General features: G+C 46.1%; 1 protein-coding gene across 2 annotated transcripts in view; it reads right to left on the bottom strand.

Annotated features, from left to right (window-relative positions):
• Nucleotides 1-3,360: 3,360 nt before the first annotated feature.
• The window catches only part of LOC147035918 (nonsense-mediated mRNA decay factor SMG7-like), a 153,695-nt gene continuing 139,555 nt past the window's right edge, over nt 3,361-17,500 (bottom strand). For both annotated transcript variants that reach the window (XM_085848444.1, XM_085848440.1), the window contains exon 13: nt 3,361-6,107. In XM_085848444.1, coding sequence (XP_085704570.1) covers nt 6,003-6,107 — 105 coding nt within the window. In that variant the 3' untranslated portion in view covers nt 3,361-6,002. The remainder of the gene's footprint in view (nt 6,108-17,500) is intronic.

Below are 17,500 nucleotides of genomic sequence, written 5' to 3'. Positions count from 1 at the left end.
TCTCCAGGAGGAATGGGAAAACATCCCTCAGGCCACCATCGATAATCTGGTGATGTCCATGCGCCGGAGTAGCACCGCTCTGCGCGACGCCAACGGTGGACACACCCGCTACTGACTGTGTGAACTCTGACAGTGACACCTCGGTTGTGTCGGCTGTTGTAGCGCAAAGACTGTCGCCAGAATTCTCAAGGAACTCTTTGAAATTTAATGCTCAATTGTCATGGATTCTATAACCAAATTGTTGTGAAGATTTAGTATTAATGAGTTCGAGGTAAAATAGTAACAATCGCTTGGTGCGTTTATATTTTTGCGCTTGGTGCGTTTATATTTTTGTTAAAAAAAAAAAAATATATATATACATATATATATATATATATATATATATATATATATATATATTAATATATATATATATATATATATATATATATATATATATATATATATATATATATATATATATATATATATATATATATATATATATATATATATATATATATATATATATATATATATATATATATATATATACCGACAAAGCCTGGTGTTGGCTAAGCCTGGTGTTGGCTAAGTGGTTAGGGTGGCGGCTTGGGATCCCAGTGTCCTGAGTTCAAGCCCCGTTGGCTGCTGAATTAACACCAGGGGGTTGACTCAGCCTGTCATCCTTCCGAGGTCGGCGAAATGAGTGACACTGGTCCCGGTGTATGCCCCGGTTAGAATAGGTGTACCATATCCCTGTGTGTCGTAAGAGGTGACCAGGGTTGGCGTCAGGAAGGGCATCCGGCGTAAAACCTGTGCCAAATCATTAAGCGCATCATAAGCGATGATCCGCTGTGGTGACCCTCACGGGAGCAGCCGAAAGAAGAAATATATATATATATATATATATATATATCTATATATATATATATATATCGTATAAAAAGTGTCCAATAACATGTACCTAAGTGTTTCACATATATTTTTAGCACTATTACTTGCCGATATCGGGCTGATTCTAAAAGTATCAGTTTTGGCAGCCATCTTGAAAAATAAACATGTTCCCCCACTTGGATTTTCAGTGACTTTTAATGTGTCATTCGATAGCATACTTGGAGTGAAAAAAACACTTGTGGCCTAATAGTACCTGCAGCAAGTCACCGATCGGATTTGACTTGACCTGGCGAAACTGTTTTCACTGGGACTCAACGTAGTTTGTTTGGTGCACCAATCAAAAATCAGACGTCACAACACCGTGACTTAAAAGCAGGACAATTGCAACATCTGACGAATCTTTATTCCATATTTGATCAAGGGTGTTGAAGCGAAACAACATTAACATCAACCGGAGCGGCTCATTCCATGACCGATCTGTGCAGTATCTCAGAACGATTTTGATATTTGCTTTTGTTTTCCCTTGAAATTAGCTCAGAGGTAAAGCACTCTACTTTGACCCATCCAGTCTTGGTCTCATTCCTGGCATGAATGCCTGCCGAAACGCGGTGTTTGCATCGAAATCTTGCATCCGAAACCCATTTCTTTCTGTACCCACCTTACCCAATCGAACCCAACTGTTCCTGGGCTCTGTGTACTTTTCCTGACAAGGTGGAGAGCTTTCTGTCAAACCTCGACTCAGATTCTGCAACCGGTCCAGACGGCATCAGCCCACGTGTCCGAAAAACCTGCTCCTCTGCTGTTGCTCACGGTCATCTGCCATATGCTTGGAAATCAGCAAACATTACCGCTCTGCATAAAAAAGGTGTTAAAACTGATCCCTGCAACTGCAGACCAATCAGCCTTCTCCCAATCATCAGCAAGGTTGTGGAATCCATCGTCGCTTCAGACATTAAATCCTTCCTCTTCTCCAATGGCCTGATTTCTGATCATCAATTTGGTTTCAGACCAGGTCACTCTACCCTGGATATGCTGTTTCTGCTCTCCCAACAATGGATGGAGGTTCTCAATGCCGGACATGATATCAGAGCCATATCCCTTTACATATGTTGTGCTTTTAACACGGTCTGGCACCCTGCCATGCTCAATAAACTCTCTTGCTATGGTAACCAAAGCCAACTCCACACATGGCTCGCAGACAACGTGTGGCCCTAAATGGAGTTCTTTCATTCCCTCTTCCTGTCCAGGCTGGAGTTCCTCAGGGCAGCGTTCTGGGCCCTGTTCTTTTTCTGGTTTTCATCAATGATCTCTCTGACTCTGGAAAATCCTCTATATCCCTTTGCTGATGACTCCACCTCTGCCGTACCATCTGTCATCCCTCAGACCGGCAAGCAGCAGCTTCTTCGCTCTCTGCAGATCTGGGAAAAATCACAAACTGGTCCAACACGTGGAACATGTCTTTCAATCCTGACAAATCTCACTCTCACTGTGTCTCTCCGAAAGGACCGTTTGGAACCCCCCTCCCCCTTCTCAACAATCCTCTGGAAGAAGTCCTTCATTCAAGCTTTTGGGTCTCACTATCTGCCATGATCTTTCCAGGGAAAGCCACATTTCCAACCTGGCCTCCAAAACCAGTCACCGACTGAAAATCCTCCGTCACCCCAACTGAGCTCCTGACCACATACAAAGCTTTTGTCCGCAGCCTGATGGAGTACTGCTCTCCGCACTGGGCTGGTGCTGCTCCCTCTCACCTTCAAGGTGTGAAAACCAAGGCATTTCGGATCATTGGTGTCTCCCGCGATGAGGGTGTCTTTGTGCCTCTCACTCTCTCATCGCAGGGAGGTCGGTGGTCTTCTGCTGTCACCTCTCCGCCCCCCCCCACCGCTCTGTCTGCAATTTGTCCCCACCATATTTCCGTAAGGCGCTCAAGGTCTCCCAATAATCCCTTTTGGTAAAACTACCAAAATCATGGATCACTGCTCACCTTTACTCCTCTTTTTCCTGCCTTTAGAACAAACTCCCACACTCTCTTCAATCCCACTCTTCCGTCCAGGTCTTCAAAACAGCTGTTCACCACCATCTCTTTTCGACCCCAAACCCACCTACTTCAAATTTCCTGCATGTCCATTGTGTATTCCCCAAGTTCCCCACCACATCTCTCTCCCTTCCACCGATCTTCCCACTCCCGCCCCCCTTGATGTGCGTTGTGTTGGCAAGGTATACAAAAAAAACAGGACGTTGCATCATGGAGTGTGTGGTTTTTCATAATGGATGGTAAAGATTGCCATCATTTGCAAACAGTAGGCCAATTTTTTTTGAGTGCCTGAGCCCAAAAAAAAAACACATTCTTGCCCTGAAGGAGTGGACTCGGGATCAGTGCCGTCACTGTGTCTCCACGGATGATGTAAGCCAGCAGCCAGGTGCCACATATGTAAAAGCGAGGCACATTCATTTTTTGGAAGCATAAAGAATGAGGACTAAGCCTTTGAAGCAGCCTTTTTATTGGAAGCACCGGGCCTGCAAGATGGACATGAAGTTTTAGGTATGAATTTCAATGAGAAGTTAAGCTAAGCAGTCACAAGTCAAATAAGTTTTTTTTTTAAACGACATCTTGGGGGTTTCACTGGCAATGTTACTCAAATATCACAACTCTGACATGTAGCTCATACTACGTCCACCACCCCTCAAGTACCCATTACCTTGGTGCAGCTTTTCCTTCAGAACACCACTCTCATAAACACTTCTTTCTTTACCTCAATACCATTTCTGAGCATCCACAAACTGGAGCCACACTGCCAAGATTTTTTGTCTTTAAATAACCACTTATGGCTGCGAAGAACTCATAAAAACGGATGCGTTGTTTACTGTCGTTAACGGGCAACTATTAATGTATCGCTGAAGCGGTACAACAGTGATGTTGAACTGCACAGAGCAGAATCTTACATAGAAAATGTTTAACACACTTCATGACTGGCCATGGGTTGCAGGGTGCTTGCAACATATTTCATTTGTAACTCTGGATAAGGATGGCCAGGGCAGGAGGAACGAGTTTAGAATTCAAATATTGCCAAAATATATCTTTCAAACAAATAACCATCATGAGGATGGCAATGGATGAAAGTGACACCATGTGCCAAAACCACTTCTCCACTGAAATTTTGAGGAACATTATCATGAAAAAAAGGAAAGGCAAGTTCTTTATACTGCACTTCCCTTTGAGAGGTGGCAATCAAACTTGACAAAACAACGGGCAAAAATCCAGATGCATCGTCGACCTAAATGTGCAGAACACGGAGAATTCCATTCAAACAACTTGTCAGATGTGCAGATGAAGGTCATGTGGTGCAGCACAGCGTAGAGCACTCGCTGAAGAAGCCGAGATCGAGAACAAGGAAAAAAAAAATTCACAAATGGCCAAAACTCAAAGGAAACCTGTTCATGATGTTATGTTTTCCAACAGCCCAAGTCAATTTAGCAAATATGCATATTCATTGTAAATGGCAGCAAATGTAGTTGTCAAAATAAAATAATAAACCACGTGCAACAAACAGCACATTTCGATTACTTTTGTCCTGGCTGCCATCTTTGAACAGGACACTTCAATGCATTGAAGGTCGCATACGGTGCTGGAATAGTTTTCAATCCAATTGAAAACAGGGTGGGTGGGGAACAATGTCATGTTGGATGGCAGCTCTATTGGAGGTTTCAAACTCATGTGCAGACCATCACGTGTTAATCTACAACAGCACAGAAACTACACAACAAGCTGTGTGTAAACCTCGCAGGTTTTTTTTTTTTCTTTCTTTTCTTCCTCTTCGGTAGCATATTCAAGTGCCCCACACTAGTTGTGATTGCACACGAATAAGAAGGAGTAATGGTAAAATAGGAAAGGGAGAAAAACATAAGGAGTTAAGTAGGAGCTCCCGCAGTGTGAAGTGGCCCCAAAACACGGTTATACGGCCAAAATCCTTTCGCTTATGCAAAGCAGGTTCATTTCCAAGCAGAGAGCCTGGTGATACTCCAGCATGTGGGAAGCTCTTTTCAGCACGTTTATCTTGGTGAGATTTCACACCACACCAACCAGGCTGTTGATGTTGTAAGAAATATCAGGTATCCATTTTTCTCACTCCAACAAGGCTCAAAAATATCCTGGCTCTACGCCTGATCACGCACGTTGTGTGTAGGTATGACGGGCTTCTCCAAACCAATTTTCCCATAAAAACCAGAAACTTCTTACTCCCATGATGCCCTAGGAAACTAGTAGACAATCGCACAGCTATCAAAAATTGTATGCATGGGAAAAGTACAAAGAAATCCTTAAATGAAAATCAGCCTCGAGAGCTGATGGTGATTGGACTTGGAACAGCGTAGCAGGAACAACAGCGAACAAGGGACTGCTGAACCAACGGCACACCAATGGGAGACACAAACTAAAACATCTCCCGAAACCATTTCTGCTTTTACATCATGTACGCCACACGCCACAGCACCAATCTGGAACCACAATCTGCAGCAACCGCGACCGGGGATACAAGACTGCTTTGACGGTGCAGACAATTTGGCTCCCGGCGCAACAAAGTCAGCAATGTGTGAATGTAACTAAACTCAGTAGGACTGACAAGACTCCAAAAATGAAGGTGGCTCAAGTACAAACACCACGAGCCTTACACGCCAAGGGGGGTAAGTATGGATGAAACAAGCATTGAGAAAAGGTGTTTCAGTATGTGGATATGGTCTAGATGTCACCTTCGATGCAAAACGAACCGAAAGGGAACCACATATTCCTTCCTCACAGCAACTTTTACTGTTTCATCAATCCCCATTTGATAACTCAAATTGCCTGACCCCATTTCAACTGTTTCAATATCCCACCCCCACCTCCCACCCTCCCCTCTCTGACAAAAAGAAATAAAATAATTAAATATTAAGAGTAAAACCGGGTGATAGACAATGTGTCAAACATGCACGAAACCCATGACCAAATAGTATCCCTGCTCTCAAATGCCCGAGTCGGGGTGAGCAACGGGGAATACAGTGCACGCCATGGCGTAAAGCCTTCGGGTTGGCGGACAGGCCAGTGGGGCCAAATTCAAGTTGATGGCCAAGCTGATCAGGTGGTAGAGGTCTCAGTGTGGTGGTCGTGGTCCTGATTGTTGCTTCTGCTTTTGCTGCAGCAAGAGCTGTTCAAGTGCTGAAGGGCCTGGCTGCATCATCGAATTGCCCCAAAGCGCCTGCAACACAGCATACAGCCATTTTATGAACAAAAGCAGTCCAACAGGATTGCATAAAGGTAGCGCACTGACCTTTGAGATGTGGAGTTTGGGTTCGATTTTCGGACAACTAGAAAATTTCTGGATTGGTGCTTCTTCGATAGGGCGTTACATCAAAGTGTCAGGTCAGGTCAGGTGTGGGAGCATGTGCCGGAGCAGCGCGTCATTCACGTTTTGTGTGCCACTGGCATAAGCATGGAAGGGAGAATGTTTTTTTTTTTTTTGGACAAACATACTAAAATGCATGAACAAACACGAGATATTTAAAATAAATTCCAACTGTCAACTCCCGTTTTGGTAGCAATTCATTGTCGGCACTGTGTGGAGGAATCACAAATGATAATTTTGCTCCCAATGAAAGCCATGAACGATTTCTTGAAAATTGTGATTTTCATTGTTCCCAACATAACCTTAACACTAATCTGAGCACAGATACAGAGAGCAAACACTGAGGATAACCCTTCCATGCTTATGCCAGGGGCACACAAAACACACTCAAATTAACAAACATTCAGAGAAGATGCACTTTTCTCATCATGACACAGCCGTATGACTGCTCCAGGCGACGCAGAAGATTTAAAATTGTTGTTGCATGTTGCCACATCCCCCCCCACCCCCACCAAAAAAAACATCACAGGGAACACAAAAAATACCAGAACTTGATCGCATGGAAACGGCACTCTAAACTTGCCGGAATTGCCAATGAAAATGCAAAAAGTTCCACAAATGAGAAAAACGAAAACATTGTTTCCTCGTATATCTATTAAATGCATCTCAGTTTAACTTTACCTTCCCTTAATACCGTTTTGTGACCATGATGGTGCACCACATGCTTGGAGCAGCCACTGGTTTTTCTGGTTTTCAAAAAGTCATGCAATTCAGAAACCAACAACAGGTGAGGTGAAGATTGTTCACAAGGAATTGGAAATTACAACATTACCAGCCTTTTTAACATACAAAGTGAAAGCTCACAGTGGGGCAGCAGGTGGCATCAAGAAGCGAGGATACAAGATGCAAAGGGGAGGAGGAGATCAGCAAGTTAGATGGTCGGCGTAACGGAAAGAGAAACAAATTGCAGGTAAAGATGGGGGATGACACGAGATGATGACAAACTGCCAATTTGAATCCCTGGAGGTGAAAATGGGATTGTACAGCCTGCAGAAGGCAGCTCCACAAACAGGAGAAAGAAAGACAACAAAAAAATCTACATATCTGCAATCACAAAGCGATCGCCAAGGGAAGGCCTCTCCCTACTGAGGGAGGCTTTCCCTTGGCGATCGCATGCAACTTATCCTTGGCCCAGGATCCAATGATGGCCTTATTTTTTTTTTCAGAACACCATATGACCTTGACCTTCAACAGTTAGGGAAAGAGTAGAAATTAAGAAAATGTGTCGCCATCTCCAATCTATGCACAAAACTCAACATCATGAAAATGGGAAGAAAATTATTGAAGTTTTGCAGCAACGGTTCTGGGTTTGCAGCAACGGCAGGTTCTCACAGGGGTCTCTGCCGACTTTCTCAAAGTTAAGTTTCCAGTCGTTATTTGTCCAGTTTTAACTTTATTTTCTCACCTACATGTTTCTGTGCATTCGGAATTCGGTTTTGTTTCAAAAATCGTGCTATTTTGTGAATTTTCGTCGACCTCGTCTTTCCAGGTTCCTTGAAGCTTACCCATCCTTCCCCTCCAGGTGTATGATCGTTTTTATATGTATTCTCTCCCAATTACCTTCAATTCCTATTTTCCCCACTTTTCCAACACCCCCATTCCTCCCAACTAAACACTGTTTCTTGTCTTAAATTTAAAGGAAAAACCAAAAAAAAAACTACCTTTCTCCCTGAAAACCCACGAATCCCGATCCTTCTTATTCTTCTTCTTCTTCTTCTTCCTCATTCTGCCGGCACACCACCTTTCTTCTCCTTGAACTTACCCACTCTTAACATTACCTTCATGATTTCTTCCGACAACCTTCCATTCCCGAATCTTACCTCATCTTCAAAAAAAAAAAGTTTTTTCCTTGTATCCTTTCTATACATACACCTCCTCTAACCATGTGTCTCTCTCTACCCTCTTCCTCATAGTTTTCATCGATCCATCAGCTTCACTCTGCGTTTACCGTTCCAAATTCACCACACACCTCCACAATTTTAGTTCAACCTTCCCCTTTTCCGAATGTTACGCAATCCTTATTTAAAATAAATATATTCACTTTTGACGATACACCTCCCATAGCCACCTGCTTCCTCCGTAACCACGTGATCTGTTTCCACCCTCTACGTTTACTGATCCAAATTCACCATTCACCTCACGATTTTTTTCTACAACCTTTCCATTTCCTAATCTGATGAAAGCTCTCTCAAAAAATAGGAGTAATAGTAATAATAATAATAATAATAATAATAATAATAATAATAATGACAATAATAAAAATAAAAACAATCTCTAAAATGCTTCATCTTCCTCTTTCACAAGTGTGGTTCTCATGATTGTATCGTAATTCACGACTTTTTCTATTTCAAGAGACTGCTCTCAATTCGACCTTTCCTTCATTCCTTGTCTAAACAAATCCAACTGTGACAGCATTTCTTCTCTCCATTCTCTTAATTCGCCTTTATTGCATCCATCAAGAATTGGCTTTCATCTCATTTCTGAACTAAAAATTTCAAAAAACACAGTGTGCAATGAATGATCACTTTCCATCAACCATTCTTTTTTTCCAACTTCAGTGCCAACTCACTCGTCCCTCTCAATGCAACCACCACACTCTTCTCCCTCCAAGCTTCCCTCTCACCTTTCTCAAAAACTTCCCCCTCACCTTTCTCCCTCAACTCTCACCACTCACATCCACAAAGCTGCCTCCTTCCCCTGCCCTCTCACCTCCATCTCATCACTCCACCTCCTCAAATGCTCAACTGCCTTCCCCCCCTCCATTTCACCCAGCACCACAGAGCCTTTTCTCCTCTTCATCCGGCTCCCTCCACAAGCGATTCTGCAATCCCCCACACTCTTTCACCAACTCTCCTTACCTCCCCCCATCCACCCTTGTCCAACCCTCCCCCTGTCCTCCCTTGTCCAACCCTCCCCCTTTCCTCATCTCCCATCCCCTGCATCCAAAGCCTCCTCCCCTCCCTTTTCATTAAGTGTGGACCTCAAATATCTGGGGCCTTCGCTCAAACATGACAGATCTTTCCATACAGGTTGCCACTGACAAACCAAACATAATCTGCCAAACAGAAACTTTCCTCCCTCAAGACGTCTCTGGCTCCCAAGTATCTCTCCCTGGTTACTCCCTCCTCCGGTATGACAGACCTGAGCCTCGTCCTGGTGGAGGAGTTGCTCTCTTCATCAAAGACTCAATTCCTCACTCTCCATGCACTGCCCTCACTCCCCAACACCCCCAGGAATACCTCTGCCTATGGCTACCCTTCCACTCCCACCTCATGTTTACATGTGGACTGAACCATCCACCAAACAGTGATGACTCCATTTACACCTCACTATCCAAAAACATGGACCAACTCCTATCTTCTCATCCAAACTCTCTCTTCCTCTTATGTGGTGACTTCAATTGTCATCATGCCAGTTGGCTGGGTGTGGGTACCCTTCTCACCTGTCGAGGAACATCAGAAAAAGACTTCTGCGACTCATTGGGACTGACTCAATCGGTCAACTTCCCGATCCGGATCCCAACCAATGGTACTCCATCTCTTCTGGATCTGATTTTGACAAATTTCCCTGACAATATCTGCTGTTCTTCCTCCGCTCCAATCGGTTCTTCTGACCACGTGCTTGTCAAAGTGGACATCTCTCTGGCTGTTATCAGAAAACCACATCAGCGCCGTCGAGTCTGGCATTTCACTCGGGCTGACTGGCAGGGTCTCTAAGCAACCATCAAACTTCGAGACTGGTCCCCCATCGCTACTTTCTCCAACATCAACTCATCCTGGGAATTCTTTCAAAGAAACTTGCTCTCCCTCATGCAAAGATTTATCTCCTCTCCTCTTCAGTTGTCCTTCCCTTCCTCCTGCCCATGGTTCACTGAAGCTTGTGGCGAGGCAGTTGTCCTGAAACAACTTGCCTTTTCCTCATGGAAAGCAAACTCAACTGAGGGTAATCTCAGTTCCTTCCATAAAGCTCAGAACAAGTGTGTCTCTACCCTCAGGAGAACCAGAAAACATCTTTCTAAGCTCAAGTCTGAACTCTCAAACCTCTCTCCCTCCTCCAAATCCTGGTGGCGTCAAATCAAATTTGTCTCTGGTGTGAGTGATTCGTGATTGCCAGGTGTGAGTTTCTGGTGTGAGGAATCAAACCCCCTCCATCCCCTCCCATACCTCAAATGGCCGCACTGCTGATACCGCACGTGAAAAGGCTGAATGCCTAAACTCGGTGTTTGCATCAAAATCTTGTGTGCGAAACCCATCGCTTTCTGTACCCACCTTACCCAGTCGCAGCAAACTGTCCCTGGACTCTGTGTCCTTTTCTCCTGACAAGGTGGAGAGCTTGCTGTCAAACCTCGACTCAGATTATGCAACCGGTCCAGACGGCATCAGCCCACGTGTCCTAAAAATCGGCTCCTCTGCTCTTGCTCACGCTCTCTCTGTTCTATTCACCCTCTCATTTGCTCAATGTCATCTGCCATCTGCTTGGAAATCAGCAAACATCACCGCCCTGCATAAAAAAGGTGCAAAAACAGATCCCTGCAACTGCAGACCAATCAGCCTTCCCCCAATCATCAGCAAGGTTGTGGAATCCATCGTCGCTTCAGACATTAAATCCTTCCTCTTCTCCAATGGCTTGATTTCTGATCATCAATTTGGTTTCACACCAGGTCACTCTACCCTGGATATACTGCTTCTGCTCTCCCAACAATGGATGGAGGTCCTCAATGCCGGACATGAAATCAGAGCCATATCCCCAGGTATATCACATGCTTTTGACACGGTCTGGCACTCTGCATGCTCACAAAACTCTCTTCCTATGGTATCCAAGGACATCTCCACTCATGGCTCACACACTTCCTCTCCTGTCACAATAAACGTGTCACCCTAAATGGAGTTCTCTCATCTCCTCTTCCTGTCCAGGCTGAAGTTCCTCAGGACAGCGTTCTGGGCCCTGTTCTTTTTCTGGTTTTCATCAATGATCTCTCTGACTCTCTGGAAAATCCTCTTTTTCTCTTTCCTGATGACTCCACCCTCTGCCGTACCATCTGTCATCCCTCAGACCGGCAAGTAGCAGCTCCATCGCTCTCTGCAGATCTGGGTAAAATCACAAACTGGTCCAACACGTGGAACATATCCTTCAATCCGGACAAATCTCATATTCTCACTATGACTCTCTAAAAGGACCGTTTTGACCCCCCCCCCCCAATCTACTTTCTCAACAATCCGCTGGAAGAAGTCCTTTATTTCAAACTTCTGGTTCAAACTATCTGCCATGACCTTTCCTGAGAAAGCCACATTTCAAACCTCGCCTCCAAAGCCAGTCGCCGATTGGGAATCCTCCGTTGTGCAAAGTCCTTCCTCGGCCTACCTGAGCTCCTGACCACTTACAAAGCTTTCGTCCGCAGCCTGATGGAGTACTGCTCTCCCCTCTGGACTGGTCCTCCTGCCTCCCACCTTTCTCGGCTTCAGGCTGTGGAAACCTAGGCATTTTGGATCATTGGCATCTCCCGCAATGAGGCTGAGTCTTTGGGCCTCTCACGCTCTCTCACCGCAGGCTGGTCGGTGGTCTTTCTGTCTTCTACAGTCTCCTCTCCAGCCTCACTCCCCCCCTGCTCTCTCTGCGATTTGTCCCCACCATATTTCCGCAGGGCACTCAAGGTCCGCCAACAACCCCTTGCTGTTAAAACTACCAAAATCACGAATCACTGCTCACCTTCACTCTTCCATTCCTCTTTTTTCCTGCCTTTGGAATAAACACCCTCACTCCATTCAATCCCATTCTTCCCTCCAGGCCTTCAAAACAGCTGTTCACCACCACCTCTTATCGTCCCCCATCCAAATCCTCGATCTTTTCTATCCCCGATAATCCACCCAAGCCCACCTCCTTCAAATTCTCTGCTTTCCTCCCTGAAAGTCCCTGTAATGTCCATCTTGTATTCACCACATTCCCCGCCCCATCCCTCTCCCTTCCACAGATCTCCGAATGTCTTTGTTCCCCACTGTTTTGTCCTTCCCTCTCCCGCCCCTCTTGTTCCATGCCCCCCTTGCTGTGCGTTGTGTGTTAGCTCTCATATGAGCCTCGACAAGGTGTGCAAAAAAAAAAATGCCTCACAATTACCCTTTCGAATCACCCTTCAGAAACGCCCTCCAGAACTCCCCCTTTGGAATCCCGTTCTGGAACTCCCCTTTAGAACCCTTCAGAATCACCATTTGGAATAACCCTTCAGAACGCCATATTATTACATTACAGAAATACCCTTGAGAACCCTTTATAATTAACCTTCAGAACTCCCCCTTGAAAACCCCCCTCGAGAATCCCCCTTGAGAAGTACCATTTGAAATTACCTTTTGATTACCCTCTGGAATCACCCTTTAGAATCACCCTTTAGAATCACCCTTTAGAATCACCCTTTAGAATCACCCTTTAGAATCACCCTTTAGAATCACCCTTTAGAATCACCCTTTAGAATCACCCTTTAGAATCACCCTTTAGAATCACCCTTTAGAATTACCCTTTAGGATTACCCTTTAGGATTACCCTTTAGGATTACCCTTTAGGATTACCCTTTGGCATTTTTTTTTTTTTTTTTTAGATTGTCACGGCTTGTGTAAGAGCACACAGCGTATAACAAAGGGAGCAGGAGACAAGAGGGTTGGGAGAGGGAAGCACAAAACAGTGGGGAACAGAGACGTGAGATCTGTGGAAGGGAGAGGGATGGGGCAGGGTACACGGGGTAAACAGGATGGACACTAAAGGGAATTTCAGGAAGGAAAGCAGGGAATTTTGAAAGAGTTTGGGGTGGATTAACGGGGGTAGAAAAGATCATGGTTTTGGATGGGGGAAGATAGATGGTGGTGAACAGCTGTTTTGAAGACCTGCAGGGAGGAGTGGGATTGAAAAGTGTGTGGGAGTTTGTTCCAGAGGCAGGCAAAAAAGAGGAATGAAAGCATGAAGGGGAGCAGTGATTCTTGATTTTGGTTGGTTCACTAGAGGGGGTTACTGGCGGACCTTGAGCACCTGTGAAAATATGAGAGAGTGAGAGATCCAAAGACTTAGCCTCATCGTGGGAGATGCCAATGATTCCAAAAGCATTGCTTTCCACAGCGTGAAGCTGAGAAAGGTGAGAGGCAGGAACACCAGCCCAGAGGGGAGAGCAGTACTCCATCAGGCTGCGGACGAAAGCTTTGTATATGGTTAGGAGCTCAGATGTGCCAATGAAGGACTTTGCACAATGGAGAAAACCCAGTCGACGACTGCTTTTGGAGGCCAGCTTGGAAATGTGGCTTTCCCAGGAAAGGTCATGGCAGATCGTGAGATCCAAAAGCTTGAAAGAAAGGACTTTTTTAATTTACATTGTCTCGGCTCGTGGAGGAGCGATGACACAGAACAAATCAGGACCCAACATTATAAAGGGAACAGCAGCTTGGAGAGAGGGGAAACACCAATAGTCAGGCAGAGGGAGAAAGTAGACAGAGACAGACAAACAAGGGATGCAGGTAACGATGAGGGGTAGGGGAGAATGCCAAGGATGGACAAGATGGATACTTTCGTGGCCAAAAATACTGGGATACTTGCACCCCCCCCCACCCCAAAACAATGCACTATTTCTTCCAGAAAATTGCCGAAACCAAAAAAAATTGCCTGACATCCACACATGCATCCCCCTGGCCTGCAGCGGAACAATACAAAAAAAGCCGAAAAAAGTACGAAATCCGAGCTTATTCCACACAGAAATCACAAAAGTATTTTTTTTTTTTTTTGTATACCTTGGTCGAGGCTCGTATGAGAGCTAACACACAACTCACAGCAAGGAGGCATGAGACAAGAGGGGCGGGAGTGGAAGGGACAAAACAGTGGGGAACAGACACATTAGGTGAACTGTGGAAGGGAGAGGGATGGGGATGGGACGGGGAACATGGCGAAGAGAAGATGGACATTTCAGGGACTTTCAGGAAGGAAAGTAGGAGAAATGAAGGAAGTGGGCTTGGGTGGATTATCGGGGGTAGAAAAGATCGAGGATTTGGATGGGGGAAGATAAGAGGTGGTGGTGAACAGCTGTTTTGAAAGCCTGGAGGGAAGAATGGGAAAGAATAGAGTGAGGAAGTTTATTCCAAAGGCGGGAAAAAGAGGAATGAAAGAGTGAAGATGAGCAGTGATTCGTGATTTTGGTAGTTTTACCAGAAGGGGGTTGTTGGCGGACCTTGAGCGCCCTGTGGAAATGTGGTGGGGACAAATCGCAGAGAGAGCAGGGGGGCAAGGCTGGAGAGGAGTCGGTAGAAGACAGAAAGACCACCGACCAACCTGCGGTGATTGAGTGAGAGGCCCAAAGACTCAGCTTCATTGCGGGAGATGCCGATGATCTTAAATGCCCTGGTTTCGACAGCGTGAAGCCGAGAAAGGTGGGAGGAAGGAGCACCAGCCCAGAGGGGAGAGCAGTACTCCATCAGGCTACGGACAAAAGCTTTGTAAGTGGTCAGGAGCTCAAGAGGGCCGAGGAAGGACTTAGCACGACGGAGGATTCCCAGTCGGCGACTGGCTTTTGAGGCGAGGTTGGAAATGTGACTTTCCCAGGAAAGGTCATGGCAGATAGTGAGACCTAGAAGCTTGAAAGAAAAGACTTCTTCCAGAGGATTGTTGAGAAAGTGGATGGGGGGTTTTGTAAACGGTCCTTTCGAAGAGACATAGTGAGAGTGTGAGATTTGTCTGGATTGAAAGACATGTTCCACGTGTTGGACCAGTTTGTGATTTTATCCAGATCTGCAGTGAGTGAAGAAGCTGCTGCTTGCCGGTCTGAGGGATGACAGATGGTACGGCAGAGGGTGGAGTCGTCGGCAAAGAGAAATAGAGGATTTTCCAGAGAGTCCGAGAGATCATTGATGAAAACCAGAAAAAGAACAGGGCCCAGAACGCTACCTTGAGGAACTCCAGCCTGCACAGGAAGAGGGGATGAAAGAACTCCATTTAGGGCCACACGTTGACTGCGACAGGAGAGGAAGTCTGCGAGCCATGAGTGGAGATGGCCTTGAATACCATGGGAAGAGAGTTTGGTGAGTAGGGCAGGGTGCCAGACTGTGTCAAAAGCACGTGATATGTCCAGGGATACGGCTCGGATTTCCTGTCTGGCATTGAGGACCTCCATCCATTGATGGGAGAGCAGAAGCAGCATATCCAGGGTAGAGTGACCTGGTCTGAAACCAAATTGATGATTGGAAATCAAGCCATTGGAGAAGAGGAAGGATTTCATATCTGAGGCGATGATGGATTCCATCACCTTGCTGATGATTGGGAGAAGGCTGATTGGTCTGTAGTTATAGGGATCTGTTTTTGCACCTTTTTTATGCAGGGCAGTGATGTTAGCAGATTTCCAAGCAGATGGCAGATGACCTTGGGCAAATGAGAGGGTGAATAGAACAGAGAGAGGGTGAGCAAGAGCAGAAGAGCAGGCTTTGAGGACACGTGGGCTGATGCCGTCTGGACCGGTTGCAGAATCTGACTCGAGGTTTGAAAGCAAGCTCTCCACCTTGTCAGGAGAAAAGGATACAGAGTCCAGGGACAGTTGGGTGCGACTGGGTAAAGTGGGTAGAGATAGTGATGGGTTTAGGACACAAGATTTAGCTGCAAACACCGAGTTTAGACATTCAGCTTTATCACGTGTGGAATCAGCAGTGCGGCCATTTGAGGTAAGGGAGGGGATGGAGGGGGAACATACACCAGAAACAGATTTGATTAAACGCCACCAGGATTTTGAGGAGGGAGAGAGGTTTGAGAGTTCAGACTTGAGATGAGAAAGATGTTGTTTTCTGGCTCTCCTGAGGGTAGATACACACTTGTTCCAAGCTTTGTGGAAAGAACTGAGATTGCCCTCAGTTGGGTTTGCTTTCGATGAGGCAAAGGCAAGTTGTTTCAGGACAACTGCCTCGCCACAAGCTTCAGTAAACCTAGGGCGGGAGGAAGGGTAAGACAACTGAACACGAGAGGGGATAAATCTGTGCATGAGGGAGAGCAAGTTTCTTTGAAAGAATTCCCAGGATGAGTTGATGTTTGAGAAAGTAGTGATAGGAGACCAGTCTGTAAGTTTGATGGCTGCTCGGAGACCCTGCCAGTCGGCTTGAGTGAAATGCCAGACTCGACGGCGGTGAGGTGGTTCTCTGATAACAGCCAGAGAGATGTCCACTTTAACAAGGACGTGGTCAGAAGAACCAATTGGAGCGAAGGAAGAGCAGCAGATATTGTCAGGGAAATTTGTCAAAATCAGATCCAGAAGAGATGGAGTACCATTGGTTGAGATCCGGGTCGGGAAGTTGACCCATTGAGTCAGTCCCAATGAGTCGCAGAAAGCTTTTGCTGAGGTGCCATGGCAGGTGAGAGAGGTACCCACACCTAGCCAACTGGCGTGATGACAATTGAAGTCACTACATAAGAGGAAGAGAGAGTTTGGATGAGAAGATAGAAGATGGTCCATGTTTTCGGATAGTGAGATGTAGATGGAGTCATCACTGTTCGGTGGACGGTACAGTACACATATAAACATGAGGTGGGAGTGGAGGGGAAGCCGAAGCCAGAGGTATTCCTGGGGGTGTGGGGGAGTGAGAGCAGTGCATGGAGAGTGAGGAATAGAGTCTTTGATGAAGAGAGCAACACCTCCACCAGGACGAGGCTCAGGTCTGTCATACCGTAAGAGGGAGTTGCCAGGGAGAGATACTTGGGAGTCAGACACGTCTTGGGAGAGGAAAGTTTCTGTTAGGCAGATAATGTCTGGTTTGTCAGTGGCAACCTGTATGGAAAGATCTGAAAGGTTTGAGCGAAGGCCCCGGATATTTGAGGTCCACACTTTTAATGAAGAGGAAGGAGAGGAGGCTTTGGGTGCAGGAGGTGGAGGGGGAGGGGGAGGGTAGGACAAGGGACGAGGGGGGCAGGTAAGGAGGGTTGCTGAAGGAGTGTGGGGTATTGCAGAACAGCGAGGGGAGGGGGCCGAATGAGGAGAAAAGGCTCTGTGGTGCTGGGGGAGAGGGGGACAAGAGACAAGGAAGAAGGCAGTTGAGGATTTGAGGAGGTGGAGTGAAGAGATGGAGGTGAGAGGGCAGTGGAGGGAGGCAGGTTGGTGGATGAGAGGGGGGCAACTTTGAGAAGGAAGAGTGAGGGGGATGAAAGGTGGGAGAAAGGTGAGGGGGGATTTTTGAGAGAGGTGAGAG

This window comes from Eptatretus burgeri, chromosome 1 (genome assembly GCF_056783735.1).
Source record: "Eptatretus burgeri isolate ZD-2024b chromosome 1, Ebu_testis_v1, whole genome shotgun sequence".
NCBI lineage: Eukaryota > Metazoa > Chordata > Myxini > Myxiniformes > Myxinidae > Eptatretus > Eptatretus burgeri.
This window is presented reverse-complemented; position numbering and strand designations above follow the sequence as displayed.